This window comes from Plectropomus leopardus, chromosome 7 (genome assembly GCF_008729295.1).
Source record: "Plectropomus leopardus isolate mb chromosome 7, YSFRI_Pleo_2.0, whole genome shotgun sequence".
In the NCBI taxonomy this organism is placed as follows: domain Eukaryota; kingdom Metazoa; phylum Chordata; class Actinopteri; order Perciformes; family Serranidae; genus Plectropomus; species Plectropomus leopardus.
The window spans coordinates 9,224,861-9,250,980 of NC_056469.1; the positions used below are offsets into that span (position 1 = coordinate 9,224,861).

Consider the following 26,120-nt stretch of genomic DNA (forward strand, 5'->3'; position numbering starts at 1 on the left):
AAAAAAAATCTAAGATAGATGGAATGCTATGTTAACTTGTAGATAATTAGCCTCAGTCTAAAATTATACTTGTTAAAATCCTCTTAAATGGACACACCTCGAATAATTCCTTGTCTGCACTCCCCTGGTTGCTCATAAACATTTGGTTTTGAACAGTAAAATGAAATTGCGCTTCACGTGTCGGACATTCCATTGTAATGTATTGCTTAATGGAAAAAAAGTAACATAGCAGCAAAAAAAAATCTTTTTTTTAATGGAAATAACAATCCAACAGCGTCATATTAATAGCCTCATTTAACCCCATGTTGGCATCATAATTGAAATCACTTGAGGCCCTCCTTCACAGAGTACGTCTGTGAAGCTGGAGCCTATTGAATTAAATTATACATTTGAGAAGAATCACCATTATGATGTCAAACAACAGTCTTTACATGCATGTATACTGGCTGCCTGCAAAATCATTTGCTAAATGCGAGCGCATGAGTCCAAGAATGAGTGGAATGTAATTTGCTCCTACCCAAATATGAGCCAAATAAGTGCCTTTATAGAGAAAAACAGTCAGTATGAAATTTCTTCATTACTTGACAATTCCACTGACTAAGCCTGTGCCATCAGCTGACAGTGCAATGTCAAACAATGGGCTCACAAACGGCAGCACGCATTACCGAATCAGCCCCGAAGAGCTCCTGAGGGCAGACTTAACTCCCGTTCCTTAACATGAAAAGTAATATGTGTGTGAAAGTCAAGAGAAAAATAACAGAAAAATAAACACTTATGGCTCAGTGGTGAAAGCTGATGTAAGCTGGACTTTGATGGACCATAATCGCTTCAGCTGCAGTGAATAATGTGTCGTTCGGCCTACTGGCTTTGCAAAAGAAGCCAATGCCGTACATTGTTGCCCTGAAAATACATCTTTTTCCTTATACATATAATTACATTTTTGCTGCTTTAAGGTTTTCAAAGTGGCTCAGGCAGTTTTCACGTCTAACAACTCGAACCACAGGCTGGCTCGAACATATGAGCTGCACAGAAGCCCCTGGTAGAAACCATACAGCCATTCATTTAAATTGATAGGATGGGTCAACATTGAGGAAACACTGAATTCAGATTAGTTCATTCAGAGTTGTTTTAATTATTTTTATTTTTGCCTCCAAGAATGATTTATTACTGTGTTCTACCGACTGACATGAAAATGACTCTAAATCATGGTAATCTTACTTCATATGGTGAGGAATTCAGGATCAAGTGAATCACATGTGCCACTCCACAGATAAACATTAAAAAACTCTTTTGTTCTCAATGATTAAAGTTAGCAGTAACTTTCATCTTGCACCTGATGTGGATGCACGTTGTTCACAGCAGGGATATTTTTTCCCTTTATCTCTGAAAATATTTGGTGTAATTCTGCTTTGTCCTTTTTATGTTTGAGAAAGTGAGGACAGGGGTATTTGTGTGGGAGTGTGAGAATGTGTGTGTGTGTGTGCACACATGTGGACCATGTGTCAAACTGCACGGGGAGGGCTGAATGCTGGGAGGAGGCCACCATTGCTTTACCGTTCACACAGACACACACATGATGATTTCATCGAATCCCACACGGCATACGCCACTAATCCAGACAACCCAGACGCAGCACTGTCTCATATGTGTACGCTGCCACAGCAGCACAGGAAGGCATCTTAGTTATGAAGAGAAACGCCTTGACACACTGCCACACAAACAAAGATTGTCTCACACACGAACATGTGATTACTTAAGCTACTATTCTGTTACACAACAGCCATAGCGAGTTTAAGGTAATCATGGTTTTGTTTCATCAGGGATTTTACATTAGCCCAGTTGAACACTAATTCTTGTCATTCATTATTGTAGTATTGTGAGAAGAGCCATGATCGAGATTCTCTTTCTCTTTCTCTCAAAACAAAATATAGAAAAATTCTGATGTTAGTTTTATTTTGTAAGATTGTTGTTGATTTGATAAACAGAATCAGCTTTTACTTGGATTAATCTCATTAGCGTAATTTCGGAATTTATTTTTTTTTTTGTAGCTCTGACATAATTTATTAGGTGTATGGAACAGAAAGTAATGGAAGGACAGCAAATCATCAGCTACAATTGTATGATTTGTTTTGCACTAATGTGTCCATATTGGAGACCACACAAACACACACACACACACACACACACACACGCGCACACCCTACACATACAGAATTAATCTAAGGTAAATAGGGCAATCTTTATCCCTATTATTTTTTTTTTGCAAATTAAAAAAATGCATAGCAATAACAATGAATAAAGGTTTAACAAAGGGAGAAAATTAAGTAATTTTTGATGGAATGAATTTTGATGAGTCTTTATAAGGTACCTTTGGCCTACACCACCATAAAATATCTGGGGAATATGTTTTAAAAAATGAAAATAAATAGGCTATAGTCTTGGAGCACCCACAAAGGAAAAACAAATTTCTGCCTAATTAATTAATCAATTATGTTAATTGTGAAATCTTACATATAAACGTTGTTTGCATAATATTAAACAGGAAATATTTTAAAATAATTTACATGATAATACAATTTAATATTACTTTTGTTTTTTCCCAAAGTCTGTTAAGACGTTGTGGTTTTCAATTCGGCCCATAATGCAAACCAAGATCTCCTGCTTGAACCTTTTCTTCTGCCTTAATCCTTTCAGCTCCAAAGTAGTAAAAAAGTATTATGCATCAATGAAAAAAAAGAGAGATTTAGATAACAATATGCAAATAAATAACAATAACTTGTAAATGATTTAAACTATGAATTTGGTATATCAGTTTTAATGTATGGAAATAAAAGAAAGAGAAACAGAAAAAGGGAAAGACGTGATGCAGATAAGGAAACCATTCAAACACACACCTGTTGTCTTTTTTTTATTCAAGAAGATTTTGATTGAGTGATGAGTTTGCACTCTGACGAGTAGCACAGATGCAATAACAGAGAACCGACTCTGCAAATTGTAGGAGTGGTACGCTGGAAACAATGAAAACAGCACGTGATAGATAGCTCAGTCAAAAGGTTAACGGTAACTCACAGACAAAACGTCTTGTTTTTAAAAAGTGCATTCACAAACATGACAAATACTCTCAACTCATGATGTCTATTTTTATGTGATACAAAATATGCATACCTGTTTTAGATTTGTCTGTATTTCTATACATAGATATTTCTTCAAAAGGATCACTTCTTTTTTCTTTTTACAAAGGTTAAAAGCAGGGTTGTGGTCGTAGCAGCTTCGGATATCTCTAGCCTCTTTACCATGTAATGAGATACATATAGTCTCAACAGATATCCAAATAAAACCTACCATTTTCTCTGTTGTTCAACTCAAACGACATACTGTCTTTATTGAAAGAGATATTCATCAGTGAAGCCTGCAGTTTAGAAAAGAAATGGATCAATAAAATGCTTGGGCCATTAAATATATTTTTGTATACCCGCTTTTTTGTCAATATCATAAATACTAAAGACACAGGACAATATTATAAGACAATGCTGGGAGACTAAATGTAAAGATTAAAATAGTTCAAACATTATTTTTTTCAAGTTTTCTAGTTCATGAGAAAAAAAAATCAGGCGAGCACAGAAACACTATACTTCAGTCTTTTCTTCAGTCTATCCACGGCCCTTTTATATTTAAAAGAGCAATCATAAACAAGGTTGCCAGACAAAGGACAGGCTGTCTATAAACAAATATCTTTACAGTTTTAGTCCTGTCCAGATAAGATGCTTGCCCATCGTAAATGAGGCAGGATCCTGGTTTTCAAAGGAAGTCATAAAAGCAGTCAAACATACTGATAAAAACCAATAAGTACCATGCAAATCTTGCAAGACGACATATTCTCAAACAAGAGACAAAGTATTCTTCGTATAGGCGAAATATCAAGTGAGGAGGGAATGGGTGAAAGGCAAAGACCTCTAATCAATACTAAATACTATATTTCCAAAACCAAACAAAAAATATTTAATCTGTACATAATATAGTACGCATGAGTTCAGACTGGATCAGCAGTGTCTCTCCTTCTTGTTAGACTCTTAGTCTTTGCTGAACGCCTACCTTGGAATAGTACAGAAAAGTCTTTTTAATTGATCCCAATCTCTTTGTTCTCCTCCATAAATCTAGAGAAGGGTCGGGCAGCCCCAACATCCAGACCAGCCTTCTCCATGCCCGTCATGGGAGGGCTGCTGCCGGTGTGAACACGGTCCAGTCCTCCCGGCATGGGTCCCAGGGAGGTGATTCCCGCACCGCCGAGGCTGACGGGCAGCTGGGTGATGCCCCCGTTCTGGATCACAGAGATCTCATTGTTCTTCATGGCCAGCCCGTTGGTGATGGCTGCAGCGTACTGGTTCCAGAAGCCTGGGTCGACATTCATGGCCCGAGCCGCCAGATCTTTTTGGAACATCTCACTGAACTTCATAGCATCTCCGCCCAGCAAGGCCATAGGATTCTCCACAGACAGTCGTCGACCCCTTCGGGCTGGAGCGTTGTTCCACATGTGTGTTCCCATGTGTACCTAAAATTAGCAAGAGGATAAAAAGGAAGATCATGAGCTGCAAATCTTACCAAGGCAAACACACCATCGGCCTACAAACAAACATTCTATGGATGGGAATGGAAGGGAAAAGGCTAAAATCAATGTAAAAACAAACTTGCATTAATTTCAACATTGAGGCGAATTCAAATTTGATATTAGATTGCATTCTTTGAAGGTATGCAGCAGCTTAGCGTTGTCATGACACTTGAATTTCTAACTTTAATTCAATACTTTAAAATTTTCAATAGTCAATATAATTGTTGATACTAAATTTGACATTAAGGGCACGGAAGTAAAAAAAACAAGAAGGAACCAATCTCAGAGTGTTACATACATGGCATGCATCTTTTTAACCACAATGACCCCATTTCTGTAAAATTCTAATAGATGCTGTAATAAACTGCCTTGTACCTTCAGATTGCCCTTAGTGGTGAAAGCCCTTCCACAAATAGAGCAGGCAAAAGGTTTCTCCCCAGTGTGTGTGCGCTCGTGGATTTGCAGAGCACTGGCTGAAGAGAAATTCTTCCCACACGAGTGGCAGTTGTGCTGCTTCGGAGTGCGTCGAGGAGGTGGGGGAGCCAACATGGGGTTGATGCTGGGGCTCATGGTGGTCTGCGGCGCTGCGGCAGGGACCTGGATGCCCACGGGCATGTGAGAGTTGTCGCTCAGTGACACCGACTTGCCGTGGCCATTCATCTCCATTTTAATCATGTTTGATGCAGTGCTGGCCAAATTGGGAGTGCTCAGCCCTGAAAAAGAAGAAGTCATATTAGCATCAGATTGCTGATCATATGACACAAGATGACTGAATAGGTCAGACTCAAAAATGTACAAATTACATTTTTCTGTAAAAACCATATATATATATATAAATGAAAAGTTTCTTCATTTATGTATTCAGAACCATCATCTCTAGCATTGCTGCAATGGAAAACCAGATGAAGATGATCGACTCCACTGCCAACATGACCCGTTCATTTGGTCAGAAGCCCACGCAGAACGGCATCAGCTTTGGAGGAGAGACTGACTGCTTTGCCGCTGATTCCCTGTCAGGAGCTGGGGATGCTGAAGGTCAAAGCTTGGGGACCCGGCCTTGAAAAAAAAAAATCAATGCACTCATGATGACAATACGTAATTAATATAATGTAAATTATATTAAGTACGTATTGTCATCATGAGTGCATTGATTTTAATTATAACCAGACATTAAATCTGTATAGATATTTAATTCACTTGATGTAATGCATTGCATTTTGGTTGACTTTGCACATACACACCTCGATCTCTATTTAGAAACAGCATGCTGAAGTGGCTCTCCTCCTTGATAAAGTGCCTGCCAGGTTGAGTGGCAGTCAGGTCAAGGGCCCCGGTGCCTTCAGTTGCAGAAAGCGGAGATGGGGTCTCTGATTTTTCCGACTTCACTGTTGCCAAGCCAGATGCATTGTTCTCCTGGCCCTCGTCTGCTGTCATGGCACTGCTGTTGTTATTATTGTTGAATGTAGCTGGGGACTTGGATCGCTGGCTCTCAGAATGGCTGTGAGCTGGGGACAAATGCTGCATAGAGCCAGAGGACTCAGACAAAGCCGGGCTCCCCAAGCTTTGACCTTCAGCATCCCCAGCTCCTGACAGGGAATCAGCGGCAAAGCAGTCAGTCTCTCCTCCAAAGCTGATGCCGTTCTGCGTGGGCTTCTGACCAAATGAACGGGTCATGTTGGCAGTGGAGTCGATCATCTTCATCTGGTTTTCCATTGCAGCAATGCTAGAGATGATGGAAGTTGGTGGGGAGCTGCCAGGTGAATACGGTTTACATGGGTCTACTTCTCCCTCTTTCAAGTCAGCTTCATCTTCCATAGCTTGCTCCATTTCATCCAGGAGGTCATCATCATAATTACTCATCGCATCTAAGCTCTTCTCGTCAAAGGAGAGGTCCGTGTCCATCTCCTGTAGGCTCTCAGGGACCGGGGTGTTGGGGATCTGCCCTCCCATGTGCATACGGATGTGCTGCTGCAGCACAACGGCATTGGTGAACTTCTTCTGACATATAGGACAGGAGTGCTGGACCCGGAGTGGGGGTTTGGATCTATGGACACCGAAGTGTGTTTTCAGGTTTCCCTTGGTAGTAAATGCACGCCCGCATATCTTGCATTTGAAAGGCCTCTCGCCAGTGTGGATACGGTAGTGCATCTTGAGTGCACTCTGACAGCTCAGGACGCGATGACAGATGACACACTGGTTTGGGTCGGTCATCTTCTTGTCAATGTTCTCAACAAGCTGCTGCAACTTTGATGTCTCTGAGGTTTGCATAGAGTCTAGGAGGCCTCCGAATGGAAACTTTGCCTTAAATTGGTCTGAGAGCATGGGAAGGACAGGATGGGAGACAGGGTTGGAGCTAGGGCTAGTGATGGGTTCAGTGACCTGGCCACTGTTGGACGATGTGGTAGAGGTGACGGTAGAGGAAAGGACCACTTGAGTTAGTGTAGTTGTGGTGGTGGTGTTCTCTACTGGCCTTGTGGAGCAACTTGGGGGCAGGAGAACACCTTCAGGTTTCAAGAGAGGAGGTGCATCACTCCCTAGGTTGGGTTTTGGGGATGGTGAAGTAGTGGTCATGCCAGAGTCAATAATGATATTAGGGGACAAAGATGCACACTCGCTTGAAGGTGGAGACGGTCTCTGAGGGGACCTGTTGAGCGGCGTGAGGCTTGGAGACTCACCAAAACCACCCATCATGCTCGGCAGCGTGGGAGGCAGCTGGAGCCCGACTGAGGTTGGAACCGTGGGGAGGACGGGTTTGCTGTCTAGCCATGTGGTTACAGGTTTCTCTGGGGGCAAAGACATTCCATAAGGAATGCCTGAGCTTGTGGGCACATTGTCCAGGTACTCCGGCACAGGATAGGGGTTCATCTGAATATGTGGATATTTCTCTTTGTGCCTCTGGAAGTGGACTTTCAGATTTCCCTTGGTGGAGAAGCGGTTGCCACATATGTTGCATTTGTAGGGCCTCTCTCCAGTGTGTGACCGCAGGTGGATTTGTAGGGCGCTGTCACTGCCAAACACCTTGGCACAGAAGCGACACTTATGCTTGAAGAAGGGGTCCTCGGAGCTGGGCTTAGTGTCAAACACAGACACATTTGGGGGCTTCCCCTTGCGATGCTTCATCAGAGCGGAGAGGGGGTCGAGCGCATTGGCTGTGGCTGCTATGCTGGCCAGCGGGTTGGGGAAGATAACACTGCTGGATGAGCTGTGAGGTATCAGCGGTAGACTGGAGGCAGAGCTCAGGAGGCCGCTGTGGCTGAGCGAGGGAGGGGTTGTGGAGTTCCTGGGGAGAGCTGAGCTGCTGCTGATGCCACCACCTCCTGCTACACTACTACTAGTGCTAATATTGTTGTTAGTGGCTGAGGATGAGCAGGAGGGAAGTAAAGATGACAGTCCTGTACCACTGGGTGAAGGAAACACCGAGTTATTTGAGGATGTGCTGGGTACTGAAGGGTTAGACTGCTGAGTGCTACTTTGTGGTGTTTGTGAGAGGGGCCCTTCTATTGCTGAGGTCAGGGGTGAAGGGCCTTGACCGCTGAGAGTGGCCGGCAACCTCACAGGCAGCTGATGGACAGGGGGAGTGATGAAGTTGTGTAGTTGGAGCTGACTAGCAACAGGAGGGGCGCAGGACGATACAGACCCCTGGTTTCCCGCAGCGTTGCTGTGAAGGTGGTTTAGAGCAGGCTGTGAGGCAGACTGTCTGTTCATAAGAGCCACCTGACTGCGTATTTGCTCAATCAGCTGCAGCTGGTGTATCTGCTGCTGCTGGAGGGCCATCAGCTGGTCCAGGATCATGGGAATAGCCATGGTGGAAACCCCACTGCCCGCTGCCGCCCTGACACTCTGTGAAAACTGGGCAACGGCGACCCGGGTGCCATGCAGGGTCTCCAAGGTAACATTGGTGCTTGGCATGGTGTAGCTTGTAACAGTAGAGGGGACGACATCATTGAGCTGAGGTAGGGAGCCGTCTGGCTCAGGGGACGTCACATCTCTCTCTTCAGGATCCATGTTTTTCTCTGGTGAAAGCTCGAGCTCCATCGGCTCGTCCTCCTTTTCTAGGACATTGACCCCATTTAAGGTTGCTGTCTCTGGGATGTCATCCCCCTCACCAGCAGGACTGTGGTTGCCCTCCCTGGGGTCCTCGCTGTCAGCCTGCTCGCTGGGGCTGCTGGGTACAGGGGAGAGCTCTGCAGGGTACTCTTGGGAGGGGTTAGGTGTGTTCTCATTGTCATTCACTATGAGCACCAGGGGGTTTTTGGTGCAACTCTTTAAATGTTCACAGAAGTCTGACCACTTGAAGAACTCAGCGCAACACTTTTCACATACATGCGTCTCCTCACTGCCGCTACGGCTCTCGTTCCCGCTGTCGGCATCATCCAGCACTTCACCTCGGGCTAAAGAGAGGGGAGGGGGTCAGGGGAGTAGGAAAGAAGGAGGAGGGAGCAAAAAACAGAAGAATTAATGAATAAATAATCAATAAAGAATCCACACATATTTTGCAGTGCAGTGCTGCAAAGATTTAACCTTTGATTTTTTTCTCTCTTTTAACATAACCAAAATCAATATTCTTTTTTCTTTTTTTTGCTCTGAACAAATTGCCCTAGTTCACCAATTCTCAAGACCCAGGTTTGTGCATTCACACCCTCTCCATAGAGCCAGCTAATAATTTTCTTTGTGCAATCCATCAAATTATGAGGGCCTATCAATTGTGGATACTGCCGCTTAATGAAATTCCATAGAACCTATTGATTTCCAATATTTCATACAATTCACAGCTGCCTCATCTGTTGGGTACAAATCAGGACTTTGATGGCCCCATTAGGATTCCCCTCTGCTATCAAGCCCAGTCATTTCCATTCCACCTGAATTTCAAATGCCTGGGCCTTTTCATTTAGCGCTGCAAAGGTAATACGTTAGCCCTGAATCTAAGCAAGGGACTCTATATTGGGGCACTCTTCTGTTATGATGTCAGGAAAACTGTGTTGACAAAAGTGAAAGTGGAGATCATTTGAATCTATTAAACATTTTCTGCATTTTCTTTTTTACTGTTAAATTAGGCCCTTCAAAAATATACATATCTTTAATTAAAAATATGCCCACTGAAATGTTTTATGAAATGTTTTGGAAATACAAAACCTTGTAGCTACAAAACTCCCAGCATTACTTTTCCTCTTTCTCTGTCTGTCTGTCTCTCTCTCTCCTTCTCCCATGCTCTCTGAAATAAGACTCAACAAATTACATGCTAGTGCCATGGCAGCAAAGTCTCTGATTAGTTACACATGTTTAATCACAGTTGTAGGAAGCCACTTCCTCTTCCACGTACAACCATCAAGAGTCAAACAAGCCGACACAAGCTCTGAGCATGGACCCAATTCACACCTGATCAAAACCATGTAAAAATGGCCTCCCTTGTATATTTATTTTTTGTGCTGTAGCACAGTTAGACTTGGTGTGTGTGTGTGTGTGTGTGTGTGTGTGTGTGTGTGTGTGTGTGCGTGTTGTTTGAGGCTGTATACACATTTCCCTTTCATTACGACTGGAAAGTGTGCTCAATCACTGCCACAGCACCTTGCGCATACTTTATTTCAGTCTCCTGTTCAGTTTACACTCAAAGACCCAGCATATATCTGGTAATATAACTATTTATCTACAAATTAAACTTTTGAATATACGATTTACACCGTTAAAAAAAATAAAATTAAGACAATTTCATAGGCATTATTGCAAATAAAAGTGATTTATTGCAGTTAGTCACTCTAAAAAGCTGTAAGACAGGGTTAGGTTGATAGGTGAGTTAATAATTCTTTTAAAAAAAAGGGGGCATATGAGCAAAAAATAGGTTTGTAATTATATGTAAATTATGTGACTCTTTATCTTAACATGCACACACACACACACACACACACACACACACACACACACACACACACAAAACATGAGTAATTGATTACATATATACACATTTGTCACAATTTATACAAGTGCAACTCATCCAATAGGCCAGCAGGCCTGAGCTCTGGATGTAAGAGATGTGTCATGAATGATGTTACCTCTAAAAACTCTGTAAAAAAATACAGCACATTACAGACTGCACATGTTTACTCAACATTAAAGGTCTTTCTGTGTCTTGCATGTGAGTAATCATGAGATTCATACAGTGCTTATGCTCATTTCAAAGGTTAACCCAGAGCGAGCCATGGCGAGGCAGACATTAAGCATTTGTGTCAATTACAGTGACTCATTAGTAAAGAAATTCATCACTCCTCCTGTAATTTCGGGGCCAAAGGGGGCATGCGCTATCCAGGTCTGGTGTCTATAAGTTAATTAATTATCAACAGAAAGGCTTTGGACAGGCTCCGTGTTCTCATCCTCACTGGGGGAAGGGCTGACAAAACAAGATATTATTTTACTTAATCATGTATAGAGCCAGGTTAAATTGAAAAGAAAACTGATAAAAACAACTTAAAGGAAATTAAATTGTAAAATACTTTCATTTTGGATTGTGCATTATTTTTGTTTTGCAAAATCAATGTCAGCTCCCTCCTTGATTTTCCTGTCACAAGTCAGCAGACTCAGTGTAAAAATACCATTAAAACAAAAAAAAAAAACCTTGATAATTTACTTAATTTCCATTATAAACTACATTATTTACCACAAGTGAAAAGGAGCAAGTGGCTGGAAATGTCAGAGACACGTGACAGCAGGCTAAAAATCTCCTTAGCCCAGCAGCGGACAGCAGAACTCATTTCCATAATTGGGGGTTGAAAGGTCAACGCAAATGAGTAGGCATTGTGTTGAGCTGATTAGTTATTAGAATGGTATTACTGTCAATCTCTTTTATTCATTCATACAATTACAAGTGGGGGCCTTTGTATGCCTCTGACCTCACACACACACTGAGACACGTTTTTCCACACACATAGACAGACAAAAACCATACACAAATTACGTATTGAAATAAACACCTAAAAAAATGCAGCATACACATGCTTTTTGCTGTTGCTGGAGAATAAATAACTAGTGTGTATAAGTGTGTTTGCACAGGCCTCTATTTTCAAATATTACCCTTTTAAGAGATGAATTTTCTTACCTAAAATAGTCAGAAATTGTTATTTTCCCTAATTTAAAAATCAAGGTTTTTTTTAATTTAATTTGAAAATATCCTTCCAACTTGGCATTTTCAGTGTTTTTGTAACACTCATATCAAGCACAATTAAAGATATATTGTGAAGAATTTTATGCCTTTAATCGCTTAACACTGACTCATTCAAACATGTGCACACTGCCAATTTTAAAAGATTTAAGAAGCCATTCAGTGATGCAGATGTGGGATTTTGCTGTGGTTTCTGCTTGTTTTCACACTGCTGTAATTACTTAATATTTCAATACAGGCCAAACCAGTGTGCCACTTAATTATCTTTATGCTTTTGTTGGAAATATCATAACACACATGCAAGTGAGCTCAAAATAATACAATTTGCATTCAAAATCACCATTCTGTGCTGAAACAGTGGGGTGCCATCGTGTTGAGCAGCTGTGTAAAGGCGACATTTTGTGTTTTTATGCGTGTGTAAGACAGTGAAAAAAATCTGTGTGTGTGTCTGTGTGTCTGTGGTGTGTCTGTGTGTGTGTGTGTGTGTGTGTGTGGGGGGGGGGGTATTGATTTTCCTATAGGATGAGAAAGGAAAGGATAGAAAAAAAAATCCAATCCGTTTTTCATTCCTTTAAGAGTCTTCATTTACCCAGATGCAAATATTAAGCTGAACGCACTCAATAGAGGGGATTGTGGACATTGAATCTGTGTGTCCACTATCTCGCTCAGCAATCTTTGGCATGCTAACTGAAACCGCTAATCTGACATATTATATCAGATGAGGTATTCATGCTTTCCACTGATTCTGTGAAAGCCACAGAGCTGGGCATTGAGCGAAGCATTGAGCAATTACAAATTTGCTCCACTGTTAACAATTTCCAGATTCACTTAATGAACACACACACACAGACAGTGACACTGGTAACATCTATTGTGTGTTAAGGTCATTGGTGTCTCCCTTTTTTCTCTTACATTTAAACTATTTTCATCTTCAAACCTCTTCCTCAAATTGTGTGAGCTTTTAATTAACATTAATACCGACAGTAAGAACAGTAATATCCCAAAAGGGCTTGCACTTACATCTTACTAGAACCGCCCCTCCTTCTGCCCCTTTAAAATGCATTCTTTTCAAGCATCTGGGGATAACTTAGGATCCTTAAAGAGAGATGCATCACTGGAGGTCCTGCCCAAGATGGGAGGGGAGGGCGGAAAAAAAGAGGCCTGCTGGGTTCAACAATTTTGGAATTCCTTGATCACACATCCACCACTCTATTCTCTAAGAAATTAATTATTTAAGCCATTATTTATTTTTTTTCATATTTAAGTTGATATGACAAAAAACTATTTGGACTGTGCGCGTGTGCACTGCTGCTTTTCACTGCTACATTCAAATTCCACTCATAATTTTGCGCTTTTGTGCAAAGTGTTAATTCCCATTTCAAAATGACTAAATCTGTTTAATTCATCTATTTGTATCTATTAATATTTGCATGTATTTTTTAAACTAGCAGATCCCTTAAAAGTGATATTTTTCATACACATTTTCTGGACAGTAATGTCTCTGTTTCCATAAAGCATCTCCTCGAGTGATCCTGTGCATCCTTAGATCTGCAGAGGCTCGAGCGTCCTCAGCACAGCTCTGTGTGTGTGTGTTCGTGCGTGTGTGCGTGCGTGTGTGTCATCGGCCTGGTCAGCCCTGCTGCAGAGTGGTACAGTCATATCTGCACTAACAGAGAGGCCTTTGTCATTGCCTGCAGATGTTGAGCAGCCAAAACATTAACGATTTGTTTGTGTAAGCATTCGCAATACAGTATTCAATGACGGCACTCTGTCCAGATGACTGTGTCGCCCGTCAAGATGGCTCTCTGTGTCTGGCTGTGGATTTAGAGAAGAGCTTGAGATGAGGAGGAGGATTTCGGATCTAATGGACGCTCACTGCTCAGCAGGCCAAAGACATATTTAATACACTCTGTCTATTTGTTTCAGTTAAATTTAAATGTTTAGATCTAAATTTTCTATTTAAAAAAGATTCAACTTTTTTTCCACACACAAACTGCAACATCTTAGCTGACTCTACTTTCTGAACAAATCAGTGCTAAAATCACCTAAACACACACAAACCAAATCACCTTCAGAAAGAGCACTAATGACCAAATGCACCTCTTCAGCTGATGACTTGTTAGCTCTCTCTCAAATCCGCAAAAATCTGCCGTTTTGTTCAATGTTAAAGAGTCCTGTCAAGTCCTTCCTCTCAATCAGGATATTACTTGTTTATGTGTGTTTTCAGTGCTGAGCAGTAATTAGGACGCAGCCATATTTGAGTGCCTTCTTGAAGACATCTTTGGCACAACTATGTGGGTGGTCCAGAGGCCTGCAACCCAATGGTGAGAGGGGATTAAAACAAAAGCCAAACAGAGCCCCACTGCAGGGGAACCATGTTGTCACTGTCAGTGGGGATTTCCTCACTTTATTATATATATTTTTTGCACCTCGTGGCTACATACATTCCTGCCTCAAACAGGTTTCAGAGAAAGGAAAATGTAACACATGTGAGAGTGTTTAAAAATTCAGAAAAGACTGTAAATGTGAATATGTGTGTGAATAAAGCATCAAAAATGAAAACTGAAACCATGTTTGTGGTCGTCCACCTGTTCAGTGAAAGCATGACCGAAATGTCTTTCCAGAGGTGTCTCCTAAGATGTAGAAAGTACAATTTTTACAACCAATAATATAAAACTAATAATATGTAATTACTTTTCTTTGTTGAAATTGATCCTGTACACCTCCGTCCATATCTGGGGAAATGTAACATTTGAAATTTCCTCTAAATAAGAAAGCAAAAGTGGAAAATGTACACCAACGCCTCCCACACATGCACACCTTCAAAGACACTGGATGCAGAGGAGGTTGTGGCGAGATGAAAAGCCCGTCGCTGTTCACACTTTCTAGGACACGAGTAAGCTGTGCTGCCAAGGTCAACGGCACACATGTTCTAATTGTACAAGGAGCTTGACATCTAGCGGCAGGACCTGGCTGGCCGGGGCTAGACAAAGGTTAAGTCAGCAAGCTTTATAAAAGCACTCCTAAGCAGAGCCCCCTCCTTCCTCTTCCTTTCCCCATCCTAACACACATGCACACACACACACACACACACACACACAACCCCCATGCCCCCAGGGGGCAAGTGTCCGGAAGGCCTGGGGGGGGGGGTGATATGCCAGACAAGGGCTTGTTGGCACATGATTTTAGTTTTTCATCTTTTCAGGGATGCAGCACATTCAAGAGGTGCCCACTGAGCTGCAGTGGACCAAAAATCATATACAAAAATCAGATGAAAATGAAGATTTGGAGAAAAAAAAGTGAACACACAAGTAGAAGTTTACATCAGAGCCTCCTAAAATTGTGTGCTGATTTTCTTGTTGAATGTCTATTTTGATGAAATTTGCTACGGACAGTGTGTCCTTGAGCACAATTTGCTCAAAAGCTTGACTTTCTCTTTCCCGCCAGCCCCCAAACACATATGGATTTTAAGTCCGAATCAAGCAGCGACTGACGATTGGAACTTTTGAATTCCTTCGACATTATATGCAATGATTTGTCAAGGCCAGCGATCGATAGTGTCGTCAGGAGCTGCACCACGGCGACAGGCAGCGGAGAATGTGATCATGCTGCAATGATACACCGACAGTCTGACATTTGTAGCTTGTCTATAAGGTGGCTTTGGATGAGACATGGTATTATTAGGTTTATCTAAGTGTGTATGGGCTCAGTGTGCTCTGCCAAAGGCTTGGGATTGTTTCGCTGCAATGTCTGTCCTGAAAACAAGTGAGCCTGTATAGTGCTCCAACGAGGACAGGCAAGAACATTCCACGGCCACTTCCAGTCTTAAGCACAATGGCGTAGATGCTATATGTTACCCACAACACAGTGTGTGTGTGTGTTTGTTTTAAAGCTACTCATGCATGTAGGAAGGTGTGCGTTAAAATGTAGAAAGTGTGTATAGATTTCTCCTTATTCTACACTTATTTCCTCTTTTGGTGGATCCGTCTTAATGTTTTCTGTATCCCAAATTGCCAAAATGATTTTTAAATGAAATACTAAATGTGTGTTAATACTTAACAATTTTACTTTATGAAAAGAAAGCTCACTTTTCATTCCACGATCCTACAGGAGAGCAACCTGATGGATGTTTCGTATCTCTGACCAAAATCTGGCAAAGGTTATCTCAGCGGTACAACAATGTTTGTGTTCAAATGTGAATCGGCCTGAAATTACAAAAATCAACAGAGTAAATCGGACAAAAGAGCCAAGAGTCATCAGTTTGCCCCCACACACTCACACCAACATTTCCCCATGCAAAGAGAGCTGCTCCCCAGAGATTACATCAGGCATTTCTATTGTAAAAGTAGCCCTGCAAAGTGTGTGTGTGTGTGAGAGAGAGTGTGAAAGAGTGTGTGTGCTGGTCAACATGAGCCTAGATAGTGAAGGACAAATAATAGCAGTGATTTGTGAGTACCAAGCTTTATGGATGCCCAAAAAGAAATACATCATTTGAAGTAAAATGCAGGTAAAGTGATGATATCATTAGTAAAAACTGCATTGTGATTAGTGTTTATTCAAATTATATAAAATTTGAAATTAAATTATCTTATTCCTCATATATAATATACTATTTTCATGTACATTTATTGCAAAATGCCTTTATAAAATAGAGCAATTAAAAATACTATCATTTCAAAGAATTGTAAATTAAAAACAAGAATTTATAATATGATTTTTGCATTATAAAGTAAGAATGATATTAATCCTACAGTTATCGAGATGTTCCTGTAATTCCTTCAGCACTACGCCTTGCTTAAGATGTGACTTTAACTCTATAATGATCGTTTTATTGCGCAAAAGGCTGAGTACAGAATAAAAGATGAATGAGCCCTTTTTCCCCCCACATGGCGAGGACGAGCCCTGTCAACCGATCTTGTCGACGTTGTGGGCAAAAGGGAACAAATCAAGTGTGCTAAATTTATGTGAGGGGGGTAAACAAAAACATTTCCATAACAAAACAAGGCTTCGACCTGCAACAGAATCCGCAGTTTGCTCCTCGGAGAGCCAGACAGGCGCTGAGGGATAAGAAACTAAGCAAAATTAAATGTCAAAATTAAATTTAATCGGTTTTGTTTCTATTTTTTTTTAAATAGTAATAAAAATATATATTTACACAGTTGTATCATTTACTTTTATATCCTCGGAATTAGGAATTTTACAGCTATAAGAGAATGTATTTTTTTTTACCTCTAAAATCGTGTGTGTATGCACGTTTGTGCATAGATTTCAGTGCGCGCACATGCACATTCAAAGTCAATTGTATAAGATTTCAAACACGTATTTAAAAAAAAAAACTCCGATTTTTAAAATATAATTCAGAATTAATTCTATTTCATAACAGGTCTGTTAAAAAAAAGGCCTCCAGCACATGCACTAATAAAAAATGCCGCAAAGTGTTATAAATGAATATATGCATTAGTTACATTAATCTTAAAAGTCACCTCTCAGCCAGCAGCCGATAATGTGGTGCAGCCTGCACGAGCTGCAGGTTCAACCGATGTTTGGGAATAAAACAAACACACAACTTCTTAAACGAGAATCGTACACTTCCATGCCTTTTTAGAACGAACTTATAACTGTATCATACTCGATTTATTAAAAATTATATACATTTATATTTAAAAAATAAAATCCAGCCATAATCCAACAAAATCCAAACGAGTTTTCATTTGAGGTACAACTTAAATAAGTTTTAAAGCCCCTAAAACAGGGTGAAGTGAAAAGACAACACTAGTGAAAAGCAGAGCTGTGAGAGGGGAAGTTGTCTGTTTGAAAGAAGAGACCTCAGCTGATCAGATCCACTCACCGTGCTCAGAAATCACTCCGGCTAGTGCGGGATCCTCGTCCGACTTGAGGTGCTGCGGCTTGGCTTGCTTGCGTCGGGACATGCTGCTGGCGTCAGTGCTGGCGGTGCTGCTGCTTTTGCGCTCCGTGATGTCTCTGCGTTTTGCAGATACATCAGCGAAGAGCGAATGAATCAACACACTCAAAAAAAGTTCGCAAATAGTCTGTTAGCGGAGAGAGGGGGGAGAAGAGAAGAAGAAAAAAAATATAAGAAATTAGCCAGTGTTGCTGCCGCCGCTGCTGTTGCTGTGCGTTGGATTGCGCATGTCGGTATAATAATTACGATAGTGAATAATGCCTCGCGATTAATGGCACCGTGTGAAGGTGGGGAGGATTGGCTAGAGTCCAGCGGACGCGCATTGGATATGGTAATGAGGGACGGACTAAGCAATTAGCCGCTTCACTCTCAGACTTTATCCGTCTCTTTTCTCTTTACTATCCAGCCTCCCCCAACAACACAACACAACACACCAAATCTCTTGTTATGCCCGGCTCACGGGGGGGTCTTCACGCCAGGCTCCTTTCTCCCCTCCTCTCATGAAGCGCACTGGCTCACAAGTGCTGAGGATTTCTTCTCCGACTATCTCTCATCTTCATCACTGTGACCTTTATGATCCCGGTTTACATCACAACTTCTCATAAAGTCTCGAGATCTTGGCTCAGTTCTCGTGCTTTCTCTCTCTGGGTAACTTTTTTTTGTTTTGCCGAAGCTGAACACCTCCTTCTGAATTGGATTTAAATGAAGCGATGTTTACAGTCTCTGAGATGGCTTAAAAGTTTTCTCTTGATGGACATGTTTCCGGTAAAGTAGCTGCGGTTCGACCTCGATAACCGGAAAGTGGACGAGCAAAGTTCTTGACAATAACAGTAAATTGTTACCAGTTTTTTTCTTCTAACAGCGCAGCTCCGCTCCAAACTTTGACGCGCCTCTTCCGAGACACGCGATCAACAGCAGTCCCCCCTCTCACTCACAACACCTCAATGTGATCAAAAACTCCCGAAAAAAGAGAAGTCGGTGCTTTCTGATCGCGATGGAGTCCCCCCTCGTCCTCCTCTCGCCGTGTTTTAGCTCCCGGTTGCGCCTTCGCTTCGGTGCGCTCTCCAAAAAAAAAGTACCTTTTTCTTGATATCTAGTGGCCAAACACTCAAACACGGCTTGTTTTCCAAATTAAATCATCAGTCAGTGCCTTTCCCCTTCGCTCGGCTCGCGGGCTCATACCGAAGCCAACTTTGGAGTTATCTTCTGGCAGACCACTCGCGCTATCGGTCTCTCGGTGTTGGGCATGGCTCCGTGTGTGTAGGGGACTGCGCTGTGTGTGAGAGTTAACCCCCAAGCAGAGGTTCAGCCCATTGCTTTCAGCCACCACTAGGATGTACCACCACGTTGCTGTTCAATGGATCGTCCTCAGACTCCAGTGTGAACACCCAGATTTGACCTCCCATCATATAATATCTCACAGCTCTTAGCAGCCACCGCCTGTAAGGGATAGCCTGTCATATTAATCTCGTAGAGTATTTTTTTTTTATGAGAGCGGCGATTTTGTGGCTCCACGGTAGGCTTTCCATCACAACTTCCCCCCTTTATGTTAACTTTATTTCTAGTTTATGGGCATTTTACGCACGGTGGCAACCACTGGATATGCAGTTTGAGACAATAATCACAATTTTATACACACACACACACACACACACACACACACACACACACACACACACACACACACACAATATATATATATATATATATATATATATATTATAGTGTCATGTAAAACAGACATATTTAAAACACCATAAACATGATATGATATATTTTTTATAACTTTATATACATATAATATATACTTAAAATTTGTTTTTTTTCCCCCTCTATCTTCTTGCGTAAAATTAAAACGTGAAAAAGAGAAACGATGTTGTGCATTCACACCAGCTCATTGTGGTGCTGAATAAACAAATTAACCCTTTACTTTGCATTCCTATTTGCATTAAAATCTCTTACTGCATGGGGTCACATTAATGGGGAAGGGATTGAATGGATTAAGAGGCCGGCTGGCATGTAAATAAGTAGGAAAAACGTGCGTAATTGTTATGATAAACACCACATATGGACATTTTTTATTCGGTTATTTTTTTCAAACGTCACAGTTTATCACATAGGTTTTTAAATTGCACAAATCTTGGTTGTAATATTATTAATTATTAAAGATGATACTAGAAATATTATTGTTATGTTTATTTCTTGTTCCAACGCCTAAAACGTGATTATTTTACAAATAATTTGAAACAATTTTACTGTAAGGATAGATCTAGAGCTTTTTTTTTCAGTTTGGGGGGGGGGGGCTCCCCCCCCTTCCCCCCCCCCCCCTCTCCCTCTTGTCTGTTTGACTTGTCTATTCCCCTGAGTGCACCTCATATGGGAGACAAATCTGTTGACAACAAGGTCGTCCTATGAGCAAACTTTCTTTTTTCTCCCTACCTTCCTCTTCCTCTCCTTCTCCTTCCATCATCCCCCTTTAGAAGTTATGTCCAAAAGACTGTTATTATCTGGTATTAATAGATGCAGCCCCAGGAAGACAAAATCAGCTATTGATAATTGCAAGGAGTATACGGCAGCTACTGTATCGATCGGCGTGTCCTCCACTCCCCTGGTACTGAGAGATAAGGAGACACACTCTTTAGAGCAATATAATTTCTTTTGACCTATCTGCTTGCTACAGACTTATGATGAATAGCCAGAGTGGCTGAAGTCCTTTATCACCAAAGTTACCCCCTTGATATAATATTGATTCTTTATAACTAGCTCGCCACACAAAAATCAAACTGTCCACTTGGCCATCATCATCATCAATATCATCACAAAGGCGGAGGAATGAAGATCCCTCGCGCCTCTAAAGGCGAGCCTTTACAATCTCCTCTGTAGGCCTAATCTTTATTTTGCTGATGATGAAAGGAGAGGGGAAACGAGGCAAGGTGCCATTTAAGACGAGGTGCCATTTAATCCGGTATAGACTATACACATACACACACACACACACACACACAGAGAGAGACAGAGGGAGGGAGAGAGGATGATCCAGAGTGATCAGGTTTGCCAAAAAGCTTGGAGTTCTGGGAAAGTAATTAATTTGGGGTGGCTTTTTTTGATAAACAGAAAGGTTTTGTTTGATTTAATCTGTACAAAACCTGCAATTCTTCCTCAAAAGCAACCCCATATTTTTTTTTAAAAAAACATAACATGATAGTGGATTAAAGGGAATGCGCCACAATCCAATGGAACTATTAAAATGACTATTAATTTGGAAAACAAACAAATCAAAAAAATCAAATAAATCGCTTTTTAATTGTCAGCAGTGGAGAAGTAAAAGTGCAGGTTTGTTTTATGGCACAGCTCACACCGGATGCGCCCCAGAGGTATCTTTTAACCTTAAAGGACGAGGACTGTTTTGCTGCATAGCTGGAGCCCCATAGAGGCTATTCCAACGGGGCCACTCTCTCTATTCACCGAGAGAGGGGAGAGTGCTGCTGGTGGAGGAGAGGTGTGGTGGTGATGGTGGTGGGGAGGAGGGAGGGATGGAGGGGAGGGGGAGGGTGGGAGAGGAGGGAGAGGAGAAACGTGTAATCACCCAAACAACCATTTTTACCCATTTCACCCCCTCTGGATCTGTGTCGCAAGGTAAGAAAAAGGCTACTTGGCTTCTCCACCGGCCCTCTCTGCATCATGAACTGCACTTGTGTAAAGAACTCCTCTCCTTTTCCTTTCCTCCTCTCTCCCACTCTGCAGTCTGCCGTGAGGTTATCTGTCTTTCACTGCGGATACCGCGAAGGGAGGCCGGACCGTGAAGAAGACACCGAGAGGTAAATGACGCTCGCAATTTATTTATTTATTTTGTCGCTGTGCGCTATTGTAGAACAGACTAAAGTTCTCCTTCAGATATCGTTGAAGAACCTGCTATTTTATTCAGATATTTTGTTCGGCTGGTAAAGCGTGTGATTAGACCGCCGAAGTAGCGCAGTCTGAAAACTGCGTCCCGTGCGTCAGTGTCCAATCAGACGTCTTTGCGCCGCCGCAACTGGTGCCAAGACGCATTTACACACACCGCAGGCTAATATAGCAGCCTATGGCAGCCTATGGCTACTGCTGGGGCGTCTATCTGCACCAATCAGAGGCGACTTGTAACTTTTTTTTTCTCCTGCTATTGGATGATCATAATAACAGTATCCCTTAAGACAGGTTGCTCCATTGTCCTAAATTATTCCTGTTGGATTGGAACTCATTATTGGCTTTACAGTGACTCTATTATTATTTTTATGATATATATTGGCATTTTTTAAATCTCCTGGGAATTAATCATAGTTACATATAGTGACGCTAGCAGTCAATATTATATTTAATAATACTTCCATGGTTTCAATGTGAAATTCCTTTATCTTTATTGATGAACTGTTGAATTGTTATTAGTGGCCTTATTATGGATTTTATGTCTTAAGAGTCACCTTAATAGTTTTGAAATATTCCTACAGATATTATATATTGTGCTAATATTGAGTTTGAAATGATCATGTTTTATTCTGTTCTGTTCTATCAGTGTAATATTCCACAGTTATCATATTATTTTCCTAAATTGAGCTTTTGTCCTATTTTACATGGCATTCTTTATTATTATGTTGGCATGTGATGTTATTGACTTTAGTGAAGTGTTTGTTATTTCAGATAGTAATTTTTAGTGATCTTGTTTTGCATTGGTTTAATGCATTTTATTATTCAAATATTCCTATAATATTCTTATAGTGACTTTTGGCTTTATTCTCATCTAAGAAAACATTTTATCATTTAAAAAGGATCACTGAGTTGGTTTTGTAAAAGTTGCAACGACTTGCTTTTTAGTAATGGTGTTAAAGTAAGAGTGTTTTCATTCCAGTGATGGTGAAACTATTCAGGAAGGAGTCACTCTAAGTGTGTGTGTTGTATTGTTAGACACTGAGCGAGCAGTGGGCTGTCAGAATGACATGATATAAGAGTGTTTTTTTCTCTCTCCTGACATGTTTTCTAGCTTTGCTCTGTGCTACACATCCATTAGTTGGATATGTAAAACACACACACACACACACACACACACACACACACAGACACTCTCACACACACACACGTGCACCCACAATTTGATACATAATTGTGGACATCATGCATAAGTAATGACTATTGTAGCTGGGGCTCTACTAAGTGGCAACTGGCTGTGATCCTGCACTGAAAGTGGAGTGTTTTACTCTCACATTCATCACAGAGTCACAGATTAGCAATTCGTGTGATCCGTGAACTGTTTTTACATCAATGAACTCGAGCTTACATTTTCAGTTATCATATCATGACCTGCTTATCTTGCTTCAAATGAGGCGGGCTGAGATCAAATGTGACAGGCGACTCGTACCTGAGATGAGTAAAATGTGATCTGACTGCTCCAATCAGGCTTAATTGAAATGAATTGAATCAACCCATTTCTTCTGCTACTGTAATTAAATTAGTAGCCGGGGTGTAATTGGACATCGAGTTGGCACTCGAGAAGGAGATGACAAAATGCTCATTGCTGCCACCGAAGGACTATGTGTCAAATTCAGTGTGAACGGCAGTGCACCAAATGCTGGCTGACACGTTGACGAGGCTGGTGCTTCACGAGAAGAGCCCACAAACAAAACCCTCCGATTATCTGCCAGAGTAAAACATTGCCTCATATGGAGGGAAATATGTCAAAAATCTATCTACATGTGATTAAACTTGATACACAGTAAGTGCAAAAATAAACATATTTACAGTTTATATAGTGCATCAAAATTTAGACTCCAATTATTGCTTATATAGTGCAGAATACTGCTTTTGCCAGGACCCTAAAACTCCTATTATACTGAAATTGTTACAGCAGTAGCAGCTCTTAAATAAAGAATGACCCTCTTAATCTAGGGCATGAATGTAATGAATAAATAATTAACTGATAAAAGACATTTTAAAGGCAAATCAAATAAGATTCTGATGCACTCAGAAGTGAATAACCCTGTCGGCTGAATATCTTATATCTAATAAAACTCTGATCCTTGCAGACCAATATATATGTAAGAACATTGTTACCTTTTTGATACCTGAATTTGAGGCCCTGTATCAAATATCTCACATATCAGTTTGGCCCTCGCAGGAAGGGAAGAGGTTTTACTGCTCCGAGGCCTTGGTCATCTGTGGCTGTAATGCCACTTCCAAGAACAATGAGCAGAACGGGGCTAAAGTCGCACTGATGACACTTAATCTCATTGGAATTCCTTGTCAGGTTTGACCTTGGGAAGATATTAGCCACTCGACAAGTGACTCTGTGTGTGTGTGTGTGTGTGTGTGTGTGTGTGTGTGTGTGTGTGTGTGTGTGTGTGGGAAGAGAGAGGTGCCTGTGTGTCTCTGTGTGTGCAATTCCAAGTTGTGCAAGTGTTTTTGTGTCTCTGTGTGTGCTTTCTGGAGTAAACACAGGTGGAATTTGCTTTAGAGCTGTTTTAGATTTATAACTGTACTGTTGTTGGATGCATGATGATCGCTTTTGTGAGTGCAACTGTGAGTCAGAGCACCGTAACTGTATTTGCATGGTGGTCCAGCACTCCTGATGTGTTGCTGGAGGAGGAGGGGTGGAGGTACAATGCATGTGCATGAGAGCAGCCAGTAGCCAGACCAGTGGACTGCAGGGATCTGTGGCCCAGTGATATGTGTGCCACATTGTCTGTTCAATAGAGGCCTTTGAATTTTTAAACAGCATCAGTTTCTTCATACTGTCATTGTTTTGGCACCATTTGCCTTGCTTAATCCTGGTAAGTGCATATCTACACTGTCTTACTGACAGCGCAGAGGTGTGTGCGCTTAGGTGTGTGCGTGTCAAGAGAGGGGGTATTGATAGATATGTTTGCATCGTGATTCAAAGCTAGTGAAAGTTAGCATCCTGATAAATGTAAACCAATGCATGTCCTTTGTAGTGATTAGACTGCCATCAGAAGTGTGAGTGCGTGTGAAAGCGGTGGAGGGCATAAATGCGCGCCTGTATGAGCGTGTGAGTGTGCTTGATGGCATCGAAAATAAGAGAGAGAAGACAGGAAACAAAAGGCCAGGACAATAATGTTCGGCATTCGCAAGGTCCCGCCGATATTTAAAGCCAGCCAAGTTTAAACAAACACAGCATCTCGCTAAGGTCAGAAATGTGTGTTTCTGCATTTGCTAGTGAAATGACTGCTTCCTTTCAGTCGACACTATCTTCCAGAGCATCAGTTTGATCTCGCTGTTCCCACTACAAAGATGCATACAATGCGAACAAGGTGAGGTCGATTGCAAAAAGGCCTGCAAGCTTTACGAGCAGCAATTAGAGTTAAACTGATACTTTTAGTCAGGTATCTGAACTGAGCTATTTTGCCCCTAAATGACACAAAAAAGACCAGTGCCGACTTTTGCTGCTGGAATCAGTGATAAGATGGGTGACAAGGATCTTGTTTTGAAGGCCTGGATTTGCAGTTTTTTACTCAATAAGCAAAATATAATGGAACGAAATGTGCCATATTGTTATAGTGAGTGAGATTATATGATGTTATATCATCATATAATAATTGCTTCAAAAAGAAAACAGATTTCAAAAGAATTACACCATCAACATTACTGCTGCTGTTGAACCTGGACCACTACAAATCTTATGTGCAATACTGCAATACTGTTGTACTTTTTACACTCCTCACTCACCCACAAATCCTCTTTTTTGTGTGTATGTAGTGTTTATTGCATTGTCTACTATCCCACATCGCATTCCTTTTTATAATTACATTTCTGCAATATTGATTGAAAACACAGTTGTTATTTTCATATAAAAGCTTATATTTAATATTTTTTACTTATCATTCCATTTTATCTTAAATATCATTTTATCTTGCATTTTATTGCCACTTTATCATATTTGATCGAATTATTTTATATTTATTTACTGTATTTTATTGTTGTTTTAAAAAAGAACATTATTCTGTCTCTGTGCACTTTATTTGATCCTTTTTATATCTGTATTTATCTCATTTCTCTTTATTTTTTATTCTATTCTATTTGTAATCATCTTATTTTATCGTTTTTTTACTCTATTATATCTTTACTTTATATTATCCTATTTTGTAATCTTATTTTTTATTTATTTTCTTTATTTATCCACATTTTTATGTTATTCTATTATATCTATTCGTCTTTTTATCCTTATTTTGTAATCTCTCTCTCTCTCTCTCTATATATATATATACATATATATATATATATATATATATATATATATATATGTATATCAATCCTATTCTATTTTAATTTATCCTAATGTATCCTTGTTTCTTATGTTACCTTCATTTATTCTCATTTTCATCTTATTCCATCTTAATTCATCTTTCTATCTTTATTCTTCTTGCTTTATCTTTACTGTGTCTTGTGCTTTTATGGCT

The 26,120-nt window shown here is 40.8% G+C and overlaps 1 protein-coding gene across 1 annotated transcript; it reads right to left on the reverse strand.

Annotated features, from left to right (window-relative positions):
* Positions 1–2,905: 2,905 nt before the first annotated feature.
* sall3a (spalt-like transcription factor 3a) lies at positions 2,906–18,913 on the reverse strand. Its single transcript, XM_042490592.1, has 4 exons — positions 17,605–18,913; positions 5,848–8,997; positions 4,982–5,319; positions 2,906–4,549 (listed from the first exon to the last, which is right to left on the reverse strand). Exons 1-4 carry the CDS (start codon positions 17,684–17,686, stop codon positions 4,118–4,120), a joined length of 4,002 nt encoding a protein of 1,333 aa, XP_042346526.1. The 5' UTR covers positions 17,687–18,913; the 3' UTR covers positions 2,906–4,117.
* Positions 18,914–26,120: the final 7,207 nt, after the last annotated feature.

Bases quoted from the DNA above. Each gene is read 5' to 3' on its own strand.
- sall3a (XM_042490592.1), bottom strand. From the start codon at position 17,686: ATGTCCCGACGCAAGCAAGCCAAGCCGCAGCACCTCAAGTCGGACGAG. The intron at 8,998-17,604 runs GTGAGTGGATCT...CCCTCTCTTTAG, and splicing joins CGGAGTGATTTCTGAGCACG to CCCGAGGTGAAGTGCTGGAT. The intron at 4,550-4,981 runs GTACAAGGCAGT...TGCTAATTTTAG, and splicing joins CCACTAAGGGCAATCTGAAG to GTACACATGGGAACACACAT.